A 20,000-nucleotide genomic window follows, 5' to 3' on the forward strand; every position below is an offset into this window, starting at 1 on the left:
TGTGATGGGACAACAAACCACCGTCAAAGCATCTAAATGTTTGCTTGAGTGTATATGTTTTGTTAAACTTGTCTATGTTTTTTGTTTACCCATATAGGCCTACTGTCAAATAATTTGTGTTAATCATACCATTCATCATAAACCCACTCCATTACTCCTGTAGCTGTTTAGTCAGATGCACATTAAATGCCAAACACTGCAGTAGATCATTAACGCTAGCTACTTCCAACATGGCATCCCCTTACTGTTTTAAACATTTACCATCCAATCACCTTTCTTCTGTTAAAATTATTGTTAAGTCTTTGTCTTAAATGCTTCGTTTATTCAACTTTAATTCATTTGAAAAAAAAGTTTCACTGAACTTTTGTGTGCATGTGTGCACATGCGTGTGTATGTGCATGTACACATCCATCCCTACGGGTCAGCAGCCTCCGCAGTGACATGCTTAGAGAGGATTTCCAGCGCCAGGGAGCCTGGGACAGTGACGTGGGGTTATGGAGACATGGGGACGGAGTGTATTGAATTTAGATTACTGCTTGGAGTCAGCTTAATGGGCACTGGGTCTGGCCTGGCTGACTGGCTGTGTGTGTGTGTGTGTGTGTGTGTGTGTGTGTGTGTGTGTGTGTGTGTGTGTGTGTATGTCCGGCCGGCCAGGGGCCACGCAGCGCTGGGCGATCCACTGCCGGCAGCCTCGTTACAGGGGCTTGTGGATTTGTTCAGCTCTGTGACTTCCGCGGTGGATGGCCCTGCCGCTCGCTGGATCTCTGCCGCTCGCTCTCTCTCCCCGGGTTGGGTCGGGCCTGCCCAGCCAGGCTCGCGGCTCTAAGCCGGGGGTTTTATTGGGACTGGGTTGGGTTTCTATTGTTGTTCCGGTCAGAGGGATACGGCACCAGTGGCAAGGTCAGTGGAGTGTGAAATTGCGTCCTGCGTTTTCCAGCATGAGCGGGCGAGCGAGCGAAGGAGACGTTTCTCTTTGCGAAAACAAAAAAAGAAAATGACTGAAAAAAAAAGATGGCGGAGAAAAGAGCGAGAGAGAGAAAGAGAGAGATAGAGAGTGAGAGAGATAGAGAGTGAGAGAGAGAGAGAGAGAGAGAGAGAAAGAGAGAGTTAAAGAAGAGAGAAAAGGCCCAAACTGCTGTTTTGGTTGGCGATAATGAATGCGTCCCCATAGACTGTCAGTCAGGCAGCAGACCACGTCTCCTTCTCTGATGGCTGGCTTGTTTATGTTAGGGCCTCTCTCTCTCACTCCGCTCCTCCTACTCCCTCGCTTTTTCCTTTTTTCTCTCATCCCTTCTTTTCATTCTCCTCTGCATTTGCATTTGGCACACAGCTTTTACACACAAAGCTGCCGCCTCGAAAAACCCACTGATCAAAGTTTGACCATTTCCTGCTTTCTTGTGTGTGTGTCTGTGTGTGTCTCTCGGTGTGTGTGTGTGTGTGTGTGTGTGTGTGTGTGTGTGTGTGTGCGCAGAGATATGAAAAAAAGTATGTGGTAAGACAGAGTGCAAGTGTGTGAGAGTAATCATGTTTGTGTTATTAAAGAAAGCTCGAGAAAGGGTGAGGTAGTGTGAATTTCACACTTCTGACAGGTACTGGCAGGAAGAGGACACTCTTGTTCTTGTGTGTGTATGTGTGTGTGTGTGTGTGTGTGTGTGTGTGTGTGTGTGTGTGTGTGTGTGTGTGTGTGTGTGTGTGTGTGAAAGAGAGAGAGAGAGAGAGCGAGAGAGAGAGAGTGAGAGAAAGAGAGAGCAAGAGAGAGAGTGAGAGAGAGAGAGACAAAGAAAGTGAGGGAGAGAAAGAGAGTGAGGGAGAGAAAGAGAGCACTGATACACACAGTGATGGTCTCGATGTGCAGGGCAGCTCGACGGGCCGCAGACTTTGCCAGAGTTGGCAGCAGGCTGTCAGCTTTATTAAGAAGCGGATATTACTTCTCATGACACACTTTTCACAGGCCATAAAGAGCTTGGGCTTACAGCAAACTCAACATGTGTGCATGACCGCGCGCGCGCACACACGCACACACACGCACACACACACACATGCACACACGCACGCATGCACGCACGCACGCACGCACGCACAAACGTGCACACACACACACACACACACACACACACACACAGAGACACACACACACATGCATAATACTGTATATGACCAAGTAACACAGTGAAGCCAACAGAGTAACCATCTATATGTACACATACCAAGTCAACCGAGGGGAACAGTGTTTGGCATCGGTACCAACTAAGGGTTTACATAGTATATGAATGAGTTCATGTGTAAGACATGAACTCATGAGTGTGTGTGTGTGTGTGTGTGTACATTTTTATCTGTTGGGAAAGGGAAAGCCAGAGCTGACTCCATGTTGCCATTCATTTTCTAACTTTCTGAGTGTGTGTGTGTGTGTGTGTGTGTGTGTGTGTGTGTGTTTGCGCACGTGTACATGTGTATGTGATATGTATTTTGAAACCTCTTCCACTGTGGGTTTTGCGTCGGAACAGAATGTGGTCAGCCTCTGCATGACCCCAAAGCCCAACCAATCACAGCCCAGCAAGGATGGGAGCGTGCCCACTGTGCGGGACGGCTGCAATTTCACCTTTGAACCCTTTGGACTAAGTGTGTGTTTATAGAGCCATGTCCCACAGGTGAGTTGCTTACAGTGGCGAATGATCAAATAATGCACACGAATGCACACACACCCACCCACACACACACGTGCATTCAGTGTTTTCTCTCTCTCTCTCTCTCTCTCTCTCTCTCTCACACACACACACACACACACACACACACACACACACACACACACACACACACACACACACACACACACACACACACACACAGCCACAGCCCCCGCACAATAGCAGGGATTTTTCTCACATCCAACTTTTAGCAGGGATTTTTCTCACATCCAACTTTTGCAATCCTCTCTCTCTCACTTTCTGTCATGCAGCACCCACTCACCTTTGGCTGTGAGATCAGAGTACCACCAGCTGTACAGGTTAAACTCCACCAGGAATCTTAAAGAGAAACAAGAGCGCACAAGAGAGAAGGACAGAGAGAAAGAGGGAGAGAGAGAGAGAGAGAAGGAGAGAGAGAGCAAGAGCAACAGACCGAGAGAGAGAGAGAGAAAGAGAGAGAGAGAGAGATGAGTTTGGGGTGCTGAAGCCAGGGCCTCGGCCTGTGTATTGACATGTAGCAGGGCAGGGGGCTGCTTCCCATTAGGGCTGCCTGAGATGAGATGAGATGAGGGGTATGTTGGAGAAACATCAGCCCCCCCCAGCCTGGCCTTTCCTGGGGGGCAACATCTGCACAGACAGGAACTTGGCCAACGGGGGGAACCATTTGTTTTTCCTCTGTCTCATTATCAACAACTACAAACTACGACGACAAGCAAACACACAACTCACTACGACCCCCCCCCCCCCCCCCCCCCCCCCCCCCCAACATACACACACACACACAACCTCTAAACCCTCCAACTTGTGATGAAGGCCCACCCAGGTGGGGGTCTGTTACTACTATGAGAGTGAGGGTAGATCACACATGCACCCTGGGATTCCCTGTCTGTGATGCCCACACACACACACACACACACAAAAACATGCACACACGCACGCACACATGCACGCATGCATGCACCCACGCACGCACGCACCCACTCACGCACGCACGCACGCACGCACGCACGCACGCACGCACGCACGCACGCATACACGCACACACACAACACCAGCCCCAGGAGGAAGCCATTCTCTGTGTGACGTCAGTGGACGGGATCTTAGCCACGCGCACACACACACACACACACACACAGACCCAACCCCAGCCCCAGGAGGAAGCCATTCTCTGTGTGACATCAGTGGACAGGATCTTAAGCCGGGAACAGACCTCCCGATTTTTTCAGTCGCAGCCGATAAGAACGCGATTGAGTAGACCAAACTCACAGACGGAGTCTGGTATGATTAGGAGTTATATATGAGCACAAACATAACAATCGAGCTGTTGGCTGTTTAATGTCACAATTGCAACGTTGACTACCATGGAACAGACCGGTCAAGATAATATCAATTTATCAAGTATATCAAGTTTGATTGAATCTAGATTGCGTCAACAATGGAAAGAATCACAAAGAATTGAAATCTGTCATCCAAACACACATAACCATTCCAGCCGCGACGGAACACCTCGACTACTGCTGACTCCCTTGGATTTCCCATGATTGTTATGGACGTTCCATCCTTTCAAAATCGGGCTAAAAAAATTTCGGAGGTCTGTCTCCAGCTTAAGGGGCTGAAGGAGACAGCAGCAGACGGAGGGATGGACACAGACAACACGGCAAAAGGCAGGCAGACAGACAGGCACACAGACAGCATGGCAAAGAGGCAGACAGACAGGCGTAAGAACACACAGACAGGCGTGAGTACACACAGACAGACAGGCAGGCAGATGGACAGATAGACGAGCAATCGATCAGTCACTCAGAGCCAGACCAGGCATTTCTTACATGACAAGCTCGGTGAGAAGCCATTTGACTGCGGCGAAGGCAGCGAAGTAGGGCTAGAAGGAGAAAGAGAGGAAGAGAGGGAGGGAAGGAGAGAGAGAGAGGGAGAGAAGAAGGGAGAGAGAGAGGTCTTGAATCAGTCATGTCTCCTGTCAGTGTCTCTACCCATCCATCAATCTGAGCGTGCTCAGAGAGGAGCAGCGGCAGCAGCAGCGGCGTGAGCTAGCTGTGTGCAGCTCGGAACAGGCAGCCAGTAAATCAGAACCACTGTGACGGAGAGGGGAGAGGCAGGAGAGCGTGCCAGGGCTAGAGGCCCACACACTCACTCACACACACACATACACGAGTAAACACATACACAAACGCACACATACACACACACACGGACACGCACACACACACGCACACACACACACAAACACACACACAAGTAAACACACACACACGCACACACACATACACACACACACACACACGCACACACACACACACAGGCGCACACACACACACACACACACACACACACACACACACACACACACACACACACACACACACACACACTGTGACGCTATCTCTCTGTCACACACACACACACGCATACACACAGACAGACACAAACATGCACTCACATGCACTAACCCACATGTAAATACACACACTTTCACTCACACACACACACACACACACACAATCTCTCACATTGTACAGCCTCTCTCTCTCTCTCTCTCTCTCTCTCTCTCTCTCTAACACACACACACACCCTACGGATGTGGCTTTCTCCCTGCATTCATCCGTGTGTGGGGACCACCCCAGAGAAAGAGGAGCACACCCACACAATCCCAACAAATAAATCTACCCCCCCCTCCATACACACACACACACACACACACACACATACATACATCCACATAGCCTGAAACAGAGCGGGTGAAAGAGGCAGAGAGAGACAGTAAGAGAGGGGGGGGGGGGGGGGGGGGGGGTGACGCTGAAGGAAAAAGAACAACTAATCTCTGTGATTGCCTGGATGGGACTCAAAGGCATGACCACACAATGGTAAGAGAAAACAACATCTAACTGTCAGCAGTGGCATAAAATATGTATATTATCCCAAGATTAAGATATTACCTCAAAACTCAGCATGAGAACAAATTATACAACATTTTACGGTGACTTTTTGCTGATACAGGAACTCATGTCTTGTAGTCTTTCATAGCACAAGCCATGAAGACATGTAACACATAATTCAAACAAACGGACCTGTTCTGTAGCTGAACTGTACTTACATCCAGAAGGCTGTGTGCACTGTCGCTGCTCTCAGCATAGATTCTACAGATGGCCTGGTAGTCATAGAGGGTCACCCTGGAAGATAGAGAGAAAGAGAGAAAGGAAAAGAGTGAGAAAAGAGGGAGGAAGAGACAAATCATCTCATTGCTGTGTAGGCCTACACGACCGACCACATTGTGTGTGAGCAGTCGATCCGTGCGACCATTTTACAGCCATGACAGCATCCTTGTCGAACCGCCTAGTTATGCTCTGACTGACCGTGGCTTCGTTTTAAAACAATCATGGGCACGGAGAACACAACCGGTACTTCCATTAAACCACGAGGAATGAGCGCTCGACTTTACAGAGGGGCACACACACACACACACACACACAAACACACACACACACACACACACACACGTCTTGAGCTCGTATACATGAAATGCAATCCACTTCTGGCTGAACCTGGGCGCTTGGCTTTGCAGGCGATTGCTGCCTTAAACAGTCCAATCAAGCGCTGATGTGCCGTGAGTGTGCGGTAAGCCCACTTTTGTGGCTAAGGAGCTGGACTGGACTAAAGCAATTACACCAAGGTCTCTGTGAGTTAGCCCAGCAGAGAGCGCATCCGTGTGGGAAAGATGAACCCCAATGCTGTCATGATTCAGGTTTTTAGAAATGGTTGTTGACATGTTGTGGAAGTGTTACTGCATGGACGGAGTACATGGTGATTTGTTTGCACCGGCCGAGACGAAGGGATACGTGTCCAGAGAGCCTTTAATGTGTCCTGTGCACACAATCGTTTTAAATAAAGCACTAAATTGATTAGTTGGAGTTCTGAGGAGAGTGTTCTTTCAATAATTTAGAGTGAGATTAAAGCATTAACATGGAAGCACCAATCATGACTGAGTTACAGCATGAAGTGACCAATCACATATCATAAAAGAAAAGGCATCAATTTGCATAAAGAAATAGTTTTTATTGTGTTGTAAGTTTGTTCTTTGAGTGTGTGTTCTTTAATTTGTGTGTGTGTGAGTGTGTCTCTGTGTGTGTTTACGTATGAGAGAAAGAACGAGTGTGTGTGTGTGTGTGTGTGTGTGTATGTGTGTGTGTGTGTGTGTGGGGGGGGGGGGTTGCAGGCAGACTGTCTGGGTTTAGAATCCTCAGTGGATCCAGTTCAACTGTGTGGTGCCGCATATCCCTTTAATTTAATTCAGGCCTTTTTCGATGACGTCGCATTTTTCACGCCGCTCCGCTCTGATACTGTCACTCACTCCCTTTTTCTGCACTTCAGAGTTTCCAGACCTCAGTGCTCAGAACAGCAGCCCGAGGCTAGAACAGGGAGGGACACCTCCCATAGAGACACAGAGAGATGGAGGGAAGGAAAGAGAAAGAGACAGAGTGAGAGAGAGAGAGAGAGAGAGAGAGAGAGGGGGGTGGCAGAGAGAGAGGCAGAGAAAAAGGGAGGAAGAGAGAGGGAGAGGATGGGTGGAAATCATCACAGGAATCTCACACCGGAGGAGGGAGAGAGAGAGAGAGAGAAAGGGGGATTGGAGTGCAGCTGGGCTGGGGTGGTGTGCTTTACTTGCCTGAGGTGATGTGGAGCTGTGTGTGTGCGTGTGTGTGCGTGTGTGTGTATGTGTGTGCCTGTGTGTGTGTGTATGTGTGCTCCTCGGGGGTACCCAGAGTGACAGGGCAGGTGTGGGGGTATTGAGGCGCTGAGTGTGTGGGGGCTTTCGGGGAGCTTACGGAGAGTGGGAGTTAAGAGGGGCATTTGGGGGATTGTGGGTGTGTGTGGGCCAGTGGGGCGCAGAGATCAAGGGGCAATCGTCTGGTCCGGGCCGAGTTACTGCGTCGACAGACACGGCCCAACGCCCTTCCCCACACACACACACATACACACACAGCCCGAGGACAGGTTCCGACCGGAGAGTGAGAATAAGAACCAGAGCTGCGGAACCATGACATGGGAGGAGAGGAGGTGATTTAATTAGGCTGGAGCTCAGAGGGGGTGATGGGATTAACAGGTCCACTCACCTTCACCGGCTATCCGGCACACACACACGCACACACACACACACAGATGCACGCACACACACACATACACACACAGGCGCTCACCTTCGCCAGCTGTCTGGCACACACACACACACACACACACAGACACAGACACACAGGCCTGCCCGCCGCACCACGACCCTGGCTGCATGATTTTTCCTAAAGGCGCAAAGGCGAAAGCAAACCAAGGCAAAGAAGCATGGTGCCATCCCGCAGAAGGCTATGCACAACTCATGTTTCAGTGTGGGATTGGGCCCTGACAGGGTAAGCCCAGGGTAATGACTGTTGTTTGGGACTGTTTGGGGCTGTCTGACAGTAATTGTCATCTAACTTTCCCAACACTGATTTCTGGGGAAGGAGAAGGGATTGTATGCTAATATAGGTAATTTTCATCTGTATGTTTGCATGGCAATGCTATAATTATGCTTTCCAGCGCCCTTCAACAGACACTCTCTCTCTCACTCTTTCTTTTTGTATCTCTCCATCTCCCTCTCTCTCTCACACACACTAAAGAGGGTTAAGCAGCTCTCATTAGTTGCGTATGCAGTCAACACATAAGTGAGAATGTCTTTTGCTGCTTCAGTCATTGTTTTGCCTGGTGTCATGGTGACGGACAGACACAAGACTGTTTGTTTGTGTGTATGTGTGCGGTGTGTCTGTGTGTGGGTCTATCTGTCTGTGTGTATGTGTGTGTGTCTGTCTATGTCTCTGTGTGTGTGTGTGTGTGTGTGTGTGTGTTTGAAGTGCACATGGAATAGGCATTTGTTCCTTCTCCTCTATGGGACAGCCGTGCTCTCCCACATCCCATTCCTGTCTTAATCAGGGATAACCGCAACAATGCCCATAGCTCCAAGCCATTCCTGACCACCTCACATATGTGGGAGTGTGTGTGTGTGTGTGTGTGTGTGTGTGTGTGTGTGTGTGTGTGTGTGTGTGTGTAAAAAAACACAGGTAGACAGCTAGAAAAGTTGGAAATAAAATGCATCTGTACAATAAGAAGGAAGTGTGTACTAATGTATCAGCATCTAAGAGTGTAAAAATGTGCAACCTGTATACTAAGTATCAAGCTGAATGTATGTTTGTGTGTGTGTGTGTGTATGTGTGTGTGTGTGTGTGTGTATAAGAGTATGTGTGTGTGTGCATGCGTGTCTGTGAGTATATATGCAAGCGCGTGTCCAACCGTGGCTGCGAGTGAGCTCACTCCGGTCTGACTCAACAAAAGTTTTTGACTAATTCCCCCAGTCCCCCCGCTCTCTGGGAGGAGATTGGCACTAATCCCTCAGCCATGAAATCCACAGAGCGGGCCGGGGTCGAAGGTCGGCACCGGATGCGACGATGTCACTGGCTGAGCTCAGAGCCTCGGGGCCTGCGGGTCGGTCCTGACTCTCGTCTGACGCGCTTGACGAATCCGCCCTCCATCTTTCCTCACCTCCCTCCATCCTCTCCTCTTCCTGTCACTCTTAATCCACCTTTCCGTCCTCCATGCCTTCCTGACCTCCACCATCGCACCAGGAGGATGAGGACACTTAAAGGAACATATCAACTCTTTGGGGAATTAGCTTATTTGTTGTCTACCCCAGAGTTAAATAAGAGGATACATATCCCTTCACACACTTCTCTTCTCGTGTGTGCAATAACCCAGTCTGATACCGTTAGCTTATTTTATCAGAATTCCCTGGAAGCGGGTTGGACCAGTTAGCCTATTGCTAGCCAATAGCTACAAGGGTATGTGTCCTTTTATCTAACTCTAATTTTCCGAAAAAAGGTTCCTGCAAAAAGCTCTGTAATATTGTAATGTGTATGCTGTGTAGTTATATGTCTGTAGCTCAGAGGGAGTGCTTTTGGACTCCTTACCAGACATCTTTTGAAGAGGAGACAAAGATATCAGATTTCTTTTAGAGTTACACTAATACTACAGTTGTCTTTAGTGCACACTTCATATTGTTTGATTGTTGAATTGTTTATTATATGAATGGAATTCAGTATGATGGTCTATTTGCTCACCTGATCTGAATAGATAATCTATTTGGATTGGAATTAGTAACCTCAACACTCTCCTCATATATTCAGCAGATTCTAATCCCCTAATCGTCTCAGTGGGCAGGTGTCAGACCAACAGAACTCTTGCGTGCTGAGAAGTAAATGCACACAGCAGGACAAGTGCTCATCATGACTGGAGGCTGGTTCTCTCCTTATGCACAGGACCCACAGCGCTGACTTCAGATCAGTGTTTAGAGCTGAGTAAAACAGGGTCAAAGAGACTCCACTTCCCCCAGGTCTGGTGTAAGGAGGTCATCCGGATTGAGGGTGGCAGCATGGGGTTCAGAGTCATGGAGATTGTAATAATATTCCTCCTCCTTCTCCTTCTCATGCTCTTCCTCATCCTCCTCCTCCTCCTCCTGCTCCATCAGGGTGCAGCTGAGCTCCACTCACCTCTTGAAGGAGTCCATGGCGAGCAGCCTGCTCATGACGGCGCCCTCTGCTTCACCAAAGAACATGCCCGTCTGGAGAGTGGAGAGGGAGGGAGGAAGGGATGGAGTGGAAGAGAGAGGGAAAGAGATGGATGGAGGGAAGAGGGAGGATAGCATAGATGGAGGGATGGAAGGAGAGAAAAAGAGAGACAGACGGCAGGGAGGAGGAGAAGAACACGTCATGCATGAAGTTAAAAACAGCAAGTGACACGGCCCCGCCAGTGATGAGATTTACGGTGACGTGCACACCTCAAGGGTCATGGGCCAATGTGTGTGTGTGTGTGTGTGTGTGTGTGTGTGTGTGTGTGTGTGTGTATGTTTGTTTGTGTGAGTTTGTAACTTGTACATATACAATGGTGTGTATGTGGTTCACATGTACTGTACATATGGTACATACATACTTGTGGAATTAAGCTCCAGCTGTGTATGACTTCCTGCTTTACTGTGCTTATATCTGTGTGTGTGTGTGTGTGTGTGTGTGTGTGTGTGCGCGCATGTGCGTGCTAGCTGTAGTGTGTGTGCTGAGGCATGTGACTGAGCAGCTGATGAGAGATGCTGGCCTGATTGTCACCGGAGAAAAGCCCCAGAGCTGTGAGGAGGTGCAGTGGCTTATATAAGACTGGCCGCGCTGCACTGCCATCACGAGCAACAGCAAGGCACAGCACAGTACAGCACACTCAGAGCCCTAATGCAATGTTAATGCAATGGTCATACAACAGACCATTTGATCTAAAAGAGCAACTTACCCTTCGGAGGACAGGAAGTGTGTGTGCGTGCATGTGTGCGTGCGTGTGTGTGATCATTTGTATTTGTGTTAATATATGCATGTGTGTGTGTGTGTGTGTGTGTGTGTGTGTGTGTGTGTGTGTGTGTGTGTGCATGCTTGTGTCTCTGCGTGCATGCGTGTGCAACCATCTTAAAAGACATCACAGGACTGTACTCCATCTGTTCATGTCCTTGCCTCATTCATTCAAAAAATTCCATCAGCTGCTCCTTACATAATAGTGAGGATCACAACACAGCTCTGCTTCACAATGAACGCCACTACAACAGACTGCTGTAAGCAGCTCCGTGCCATATAGACAGAGATAGCAGGTGTTATTAGAATATGGTCCCGCCTCATCATAGCATCCCAATGTGCTCACATAGACAGCACACAGGACAACGCAAGGAGAGAGACTCACCAAAGAGCCGTCCTCAGCCACGAGGATGAAGCCATTGTTGTCTATGAGGTAACAGTTGATGTCCTGCAGACAAGCAGAGAGAGAAAGAGAGAGAGAGAGAGAGAGAGAGAGAGAGAGAGAGAGAGAAAGTGAGAGAGAGGGAGAGAGAGAGAGAGAGAAAGTGAGAGAGAGGGAGAGAGAGAGAAAGTGAGGTGAGGTGAGTGAGAAAAAGAGAGAGGGGGAGAGTGAGGTCAATGAGACAAAGAGGTGAAGGAGGAGGGGAGGGGGGGGTTGAGATGGAAAAAAGAGAGAAGTCAAAAGAAGAACGGAAGGAGAATAAAGCGAGCTCATATCCTGTGGCTAGACTCGAGTACAAAAAGGACTTTTGAAAAACAGATCCAACCACATTTGATGGTCGAGTCGGTCAAGAGTCCATTTGGGCCCATGGGGAGAGGAGAGAGTTATAGAGTGATATCAGGGGGGAGGGGGGATAGGGGAGCAGAAGAGGAGAAGAAAATGAAGGGATGAGAAGGTGAGAAAGAGGAAGAGAAGGTAGGCTGCTGTAAAAGCAACAAGAACTCACGTCATTATCACAGCTGATGGAGCACTTCCCATCGAGAGCAGCGCACTGCAAACAGAACACACACACACACACACACACACACACACACACACACACACACACACACACACAAACACACACAGATAAACACTAGGTCTGTTTCAGTTGGCCCCAGAAGTAATGGCATATATGCACAGGCTAAAGAGTAAATCACACTGTGAATCTAACCCTGCTCAAAGCCCATCCAACAGTTTTGCTTGCGCGTCCCCAAGTGATATAAATATTGGCCTGGGGAGGGCTGAGTGCTGAGGGCTGGGGGGGGTCTCCAGCTGGCTTGTTCTTGTGCACATGCGGATGTGTGTGTGATGCTTCACGACTCCCTGGCGGCCCTGAACACATCCACTGATATAGAGAACCACTGTCTATACTAACAGCCTAGCACTCAGCAGCTGCGGCTATCTGTTCTATCACTCCAGCAAACACACATACACACACACACACACACACACAGACATGTACAAGCACAAACATGTACACGCGCGCACACACACACACACACACACACACAGACACAGACATGTACATGCACAAACATTCACACACACACACACACACACACACAAACATGTACACGCACACACATACCATTCAATTCATTCATGTCTGTGAAAATCTGTGTGTGTGTGTGAGAGAGAGAGAGAGAGAGGTGTGTGTGTGTGTGTGTGTGTGTGTGTGTCTATAATGTGTTTACCTGTCTACTGGCAGTCCAGAACTTCCTCTGGAAGAACTCCAGTTTCATTTGGATCCCGACAGCTGCAACAGACACAGACACATGCCGTAATTGAATGGGGGGCAGGTGGGAAAGCCAGTAAGTGTGTGTGAGCGTGTACTGCTGAAATTGTGATTTTCAGGTCTTAAAGGCAATATATTAACCTGCATCCCCACAGGCAGCCATGTAATAGTTAAGTCTAGCCTTTATCCAGTAGACCATCCAGCACAGTAATGATTTAAACAGAAAGCAGATTCAGGATGTATTTCAAAAAACTGAATGTGACAGATACAGTCAAAAATTTGCTTCGCATCATAAAGTTGCGATTAGAAAAAGAACAAATCAAATAGCATATACCCCCCCCCCCTTCTCGCTCACTCTCTCTTTCTCTCTCTCTATCTCTCTCTCCCTCTCTCCCTCTTTCTTTGTCTCTCTATCTCTCTCTACTGTGAGGCCGGGTGAGGACAGAGCTTCACACACATGCCTGCCCAGCAGGTACAGTAAGAACAGAGCTTCACACACATGCCTGCCTAGCAGGAAAGCGATTTTGAGATTTTGGAGAGAATTCAGCCTTCAAAAAGCACCTCTGCATGGTATGAGAGGCCTTTTTCACCAGGAGCCAAAGAGGGATATAGGAATTCACCAGTCACACACACACACACACACATACACACACACACACACACACAAAGCTATACAGGCAAATATAGTGCGCCCTGCTGACACCTCTGCCATGTTTCATATTTTGACACACTCAGAAAGATAGATATGCATGCATATGCATACACACATACAAACAGAACAAACATATACAATCCCCAAAGTACAGATTCTTCGATTATTTTGCACACCCACACATACACACAAACACACACATACAGAGGCCTGTAAGCACTGACCAGCTGGCCCTACCCCAAACACACACACAGATACTCTCTCACACACACGCACACACACACACACACACACACGCATGCAAACAAACACAGAGAAACAAACACACACACACACACACTGCCCCCTGCTGTTGGCGTTATCCTATATGGCCATCAGGTCGGAGCTTGTTTGGCCGGCGGGTTTGAGCCAGCGTGAGGGCTGTCCATGGCTCCAAGTCTCACAGCAAAAATGTTTACTGAGGGCCTGCTTCCCTAGCCAGCCCCCGCCCCCCCCCCCAACCCCCCAGCCCCAGCTCCAGCCTGCCTGCCAGCCCGCCCGGGGTGCTGAGGCCCGGGGTGCTGAGGCCCGGGGCGCTCCCTCTGCCTCTCCCTCTGCTGCTCTTGCCCAGCAGCACCAGAGGAACCCAGACGCGCCGAGCCGGGCCGAGGGGGCGGGAGCCGCAGCTGATGCCGGAGCGGCGGCAGCCCCAGAGCACATATGGTCTCAGGATTTCATGCTCTCACACGAGCAGCGCAAACAGATGCCCTTTGTGCTCGGGCTTCTTTTTTACAGCCATGTCTCTCTCAGCCCTGGAAAGGACTTCAGTCAAGACGGAGACAGAAATGAGAGAATAACGTCATGCTTAAAGGACAGGGCGAAATGAGGAAAAGACAGACAGAGGGGGCACTGCAAGGCCAGGACAGCACGAACTGTAAATATTTATCAGATGTGTATCCTTGGAAGTTGTTGTGCTCTGTTTTTGGTTACTATTGGTTATTGGCTACTGCTGTTGTATGTGAGCATGAAATGCTTGTTGCAGGTAAACCAGCACTTTCAATTAGCCATGGCCCTACACAGAACAACAAACACACATGTGGGACAAATAACATAAGTCTATCTAGGAGATATCACACTAAAGCACTCCGAATATAAATCTGGGTAGCCAGAAGCTCGCATCATGCTATCCGAATATAGGTTCTGAGTGCACCGACACATTTAAGGGGCAGCCGTGGCCTACTGGTTAGCGCTTCGGACTTGTAACCGGAGGGTTGCAGGTTCGAACCCCGACCAGTAGGCACGGCTGAAGTGCCCTTGAGCAAGGCACCTAACCCCTCACTGCTCCCCGAGCGCCGCTCTTGTTGCAGGCAGCTCACTGCGCCGGTGTTAGTTAGTTAGTGTGTTCTTTATCTCACTGTGTGTTTCACTAATTCTCGGATTGGGATAAATGCAGAGACCAAATTTCCCTCACGGGATCAAAAGAGTATATATACTTATACTTCTGTCACTTGTCCCACACATCAGTGCCGAAATGGCAACTGACAAGCATTTGATAAACTACTATTTTATTGAGCGTTGCCAACAAAAATAGAACTGAACCGTAACTTAAAATGCGATGGCAAAAGGACTCGGCGGTAGTGTGCAGGGCTGTATTGAAAACAATGCAAAGTAATCCAACATTGAAAGCAGAATGCACCTCAGGCCTTAACGCTTATGTCATCATCTGATAGCTGACTATGACTCTAGGCCTGCGCCAATCTTCATGTTAGTTCATACAGTCCTATTTAACCATTAACGAGTAGATCACACTAATTTCACTGTGATTAGAGCAATGACACTGAGGATTTCAAAATTACTTTGTGCTGATGAGGTAATTTCTTGATGTAGTTTCAGTCTGGCTACATTTTCCACAATTCTGCAGAGTGCAATCGCACACTTACACTATATCTCAGGGAGAAAGGGTACCTCCTACTCATACTTAAAAATAAACACTTTCCATATCTCCTTATGATTCACACTGAGTCACATACAGTACCATCAGGTACGGCTGCATGCAATTGTCTCTGTGTGTATGTGTGTGTGTGTGTGTGTGTGTGTGTGCGTCTGCGTACACAGGGGGGAGAGTGTGCATGTATCTATGTGTGTGAGAAAATGGTGAGGAGTGTGTGTGTGTGTGTGTGTGTGTGTGTGTGTGTGTGTGTGTGTGTGTGTGTGTGTATGTGAGAGAGAGAGAGAGAGAGAGAGAGAGAGAGAGAGAGAGAGAGAGAGAGAGAGAGAGAGAGAGAGTGTGTGTAAGAGCACATTGCTAAGTGGGTCATGCCTGCCCTGATTCTAATCAAGTTGCCCATTATCACAGATGGTAGTTCAGTGTTGTGCTCCATCACCCAGTTGTCTCTGTGCTGTGCTCCCTTGATGTGATGCAATGTTTACAACATCCAAAACCACTGTACCTATAGCCATCAGCCGTCACTTCAGTGGGGTCAGACCCACATTGGACGTGAGAGGTGTTGATTCACGATTCAGTTTGTGGGGCTATGCTTCCTCAGGATGAGAGAGCGCTAGTTACTCCTTCATTTACACACACAGATATTCAGGGCATGGCCATGGGCATGAAATTTCACCACCCGGCCCTCGCGTCCAAAAACAGGCACAGAGGAAGAGCCTCCTTCTCTAAATGGCACCATTTGTTATTTTGGAGGCAAAGCAGGCATGGCCACCTGGAGCACGGGGCTCACTCTGAGCAAACAGGCCGATTTGATTGGCTTCCAAACACCACAGGGCTCAGGCTCAGATCCTGTGCCGGGGAACACACCTGGTTCAATAACGGATCGTCTGACACTCTCCCAGCGCATGCCTGCCGCCTGTGGGATCCATGCAGATCCCACACGCTCATGACATGAGAGACTGACACTGCTATAGAAGTGGAGTAGGGTTGTTGCATTCAGTAAAAGGATACGGCAAAACAAAACCTAAATTCTTCATTCTGATTTACCTCTTGGCATTTGGCTTAGCTGGCTAGTGTGTACTACAGGGAGTCTACACTGGGCACGTAACTCAACTGTTCCATTTGTGGAGAGTATGTACAACAATTAGCTTACACAGTAATCAATGGAACTAGCTACACCAGATGTGATAGCAGAGCATACAATCGGGAAAAAAAAAATTCTTCTAGAACTATTTTTACACTCCGTGAACGGAGCGCTTCACTTGCGGACCTGGTGTAGCCCGGGCCTTAGATGGGTGTTCAGAACATACATTTGTTTAAGATTATGAGCCTCTTCACAGCTAGACAGACATGAACAGAAGTGGACAGCAGAAAAGGGATAGGTACTTCTGAGGCACTTCCATCTGTTTCAGTCTCTGCCAGAGTCTCTGACCAGGGATTCTGCCGGCTTCGATGACTGCGGAGCCCGAGTGGCCTTTAACGTGAGGAAATACCTAAGGGCTAATGGCTTCACACCCGGCAGCTATACGGTGACATAACACCATCCCCCTCCATGCTTGCCCACTGGATGTCAGAGGGAGGATGGCTGAGATAAAGAAAGCACATTACTGCGTGGAAAGCTGACACCATGCAAATAGCTCTTTAAAATGTTTCCGTGTCCAGGGAATGCTGAAATACTCCAGACACCTCCCTGGACTCATTGGAGGTGGGGAGGATGTCTGGGCTGGGTGCAGTTAACACACTGACGCCATGAGTCTCGGTCCTTTGGCCCTCGCCCGGCCGCTAAAAAGTGATGGTGTTGATCGAGAATATAGGAAGGTTCTGAGATAAATCGCCAAGTGCGCAGACGTGCTGACAACGGCGGCATTCATGCCATGCGCACACGCCCCAGGAGCGCTGCGTCTTCTCCGTCCGCATTTAGCCTCGCCGCACCGTGAGAACAGGTGCAAATTAGCTCGTCAGGAGCGAGGGCCAGCGAATCTCAGCTGGAGTATTTTAAAGAGCGGAAATGCCGGAGCCAGCAGGGGAGCGCTAATTTAGGAGACAGGGAGGAAGACACACACACACACACACACACACACACACACACCATGCCTTTAAAGAGGAACACAGACTTTATGTAAGTTCAGGGTGTGTCACCATGTCAAGACATGGATATCCAGAGCAGGACATCTCTGTCCCGCTGTCCGTGGCCTGTGACATAGGGTTGCATGATATGGAGGAAATACAGTATCTAATTGTGATTTTTCTGAAAGAATGTATTGCAAACTTCTAAAACTGATAGATCCGGTCCTTGATTGTGATTGGCTGAATCACGTTCGATGCCGTTGTAAAATCCAGCATAAACATACACCTTGACCGCATTTCGTTCTATATTACTGCGCTTGATACAAAAGTTAAAGTAGCTGCGTCTCAACGTTGCTTGGCACCCATTCAGATAGAGGAAATATATTTCTTGAAGGAAGAGAGAGTTATGAAACTTTGCCAGGTATTTATAGTAACAGTTTTAGAAAAGCAATAAGCCACTCGAGTTCGTAGGTTACACTGATTCTACAACAGCTAAAGGGTTTTAGTGTAACCTATGGCCTCTCAGGGCTTATTGCTGAAGTCTGTCACACAAGGAGGATGCCATGAATATAAAAATCATAGATGTGACAAGATGGACAATTGGTCATCACAGAGTTGTGAGCTGCACAATTAATTGCAGCCTCTGCAATTAGCTAATTGGATTAGTTCAAATTGTGATTTTGATTAAATGAAAAACGAGCAGGCCTACTGTAATAGATGTCTAAAAGGATTGGCAGGACCTCAGAATAGGAAAATAAGAGATGAATGTAGAGAGAAAATATGAATGATTGTAACTAAATGGTCTTGACATCCCAATAATTTAACACCTCTCCAGTGGTTTGGCAAAAAATGATATTATAGATTAAAGATTATAGATATTCAATCCAGTGGATTAGTGATTTTCCATTAATGATGGACATGATTACAGTAACAGGGCCTCAGCCAAGCTGACCATGTTCCTTCTGCTTATGTATAAACGTGTGTGCATGTGAAGCATATTTGTGTGTTTGTATGTGTGTGTGTGTACAGTATTAGTGTCTGTATGCCTTCACCACAGACAACAGATGTATCTGTCAAACTCCACTGGTACATTTTAAACAGTGTCGCTACTGCTCGGCTGTGCACTGCTCAGATCATACCGCTTCGCTAAGGCCCTCGGCCCTCTTAAGCAGATTGCTTTCCCATCACTATGAATATTGCTTTTCCATACAGTAGATTTTCATAGAGGAGGGCAAAATGTCAACGCTGGGATTTCCAGTCCAGGGCCTGGGTTCTGTACGAAGGCTTAGCCACACGGTCCCACGACAAGGAGAGCAGCGTAAATCTCTCTGACGGGGAGCGCGAGACGTTCTTCCCTGAACGCTTGACTTGAAAAAGAGGTTTAAATCTGCAGTGGGGTCAGGACCGGAGGACTTGTCACCGGCAATGAGCTTTACGCAGGGCTTGCAGACGGAGTGTGGACTTAGCGTGGAGGTGGCGAGGCTCTCTGCGAAGTGGCAGTTAGCTTCAGTGTTTGCAAACTCGCCATGACGGGTGCTAACTCTGGCCACTCACCCTGTAATCTACTGGACGCAGCAGAATGACCAACCGAGTGCAGACCCTGCATGTCAAGACCCTGAGGCATAGGAAAAGTAAGTGCTGAAGAGAGTCTGAGAAACCCTTGCAAAAACACCACAACTTCTTCAAGTTCATGAACACTATCATGGATTTCACATTCCTGTTAGCATATTTCTGATTACTGGTTAATAGCTAATGATTAACTAATGATCAACTAATGATTAAGCTGATTAACATTTATGGCAAATTGGAGTCAGATTGGTCAAGAGATTATTCTAATTCAAAACAATCTCATCAGGGCATCTGATAAGACAAAATGTGCATTCACTGAGACACCTAAGTGACAACAGGTCCAGACCTAGTGATAGTGAGTGCTACAGAGTATGAGAAACCCTTGCATCGACAAGGCTCTTCTCCAGGATCAAGGGCAAAATGGATTCAAATGTCCAATACCTGATATAAAATAATTAGCATTCATATCTTCCCCTCATTTTTAATAAGCTTTATAGTGTGACTCAAAAAAACATGATATGAAAAACATATATCCGCATATAGGCAAAATGGTACCAACACACAAGTAAAAAAACAATAAAACGACATTCACAAATCTACATATTTTCTTACATACTTAAAGCAGACCCTGTGCATGTGTTGAAAGTGGGTCAGGAAGAGTGTTTATATGGATCGGATGGTAATAATCCCTTTTACGGCATCCCATCCCATAGCAGATCCTGGGGTAAAGTAATAGGCTTTATAGAACCCTAAGTATGCATGTTTGAGTGTGCGTGTGCGTGTGCGTGTGCATGTGTGTGCGTGTGCATGTGTGTGTGTGTTTGTGCGTGTGTGTCTGTGTGTTTGTCTATGCAGTAATTCATTTAAAAAAAATCCATGCCTTGAAAACCTAATCCTACCCTTATTAGAATCTTGCCGAGCAGAAACATCACTCTCCCCCAAACTTCCGATGAATATGTCAGTCCGGTC

General features: G+C 48.0%; 1 protein-coding gene across 1 annotated transcript in view; it reads right to left on the reverse strand.

The window, feature by feature from the left end:
- cacna2d3a (calcium channel, voltage-dependent, alpha 2/delta subunit 3a) overlaps nucleotides 1–20,000 on the reverse strand; it is a 176,053-nt gene that overhangs the window by 13,645 nt on the left and 142,408 nt on the right. The window contains 7 exon segments of the mRNA XM_042098691.1: nucleotides 2,968–3,023; nucleotides 4,511–4,563; nucleotides 5,794–5,869; nucleotides 10,265–10,335; nucleotides 11,487–11,549; nucleotides 12,049–12,093; nucleotides 12,779–12,840. Of these exon segments, the coding sequence (XP_041954625.1) occupies nucleotides 2,968–3,023; nucleotides 4,511–4,563; nucleotides 5,794–5,869; nucleotides 10,265–10,335; nucleotides 11,487–11,549; nucleotides 12,049–12,093; nucleotides 12,779–12,840 (426 nt within the window).

This window comes from Alosa sapidissima, chromosome 7 (assembly GCF_018492685.1).
Source record: "Alosa sapidissima isolate fAloSap1 chromosome 7, fAloSap1.pri, whole genome shotgun sequence".
NCBI classification, from domain to species: domain Eukaryota; kingdom Metazoa; phylum Chordata; class Actinopteri; order Clupeiformes; family Clupeidae; genus Alosa; species Alosa sapidissima.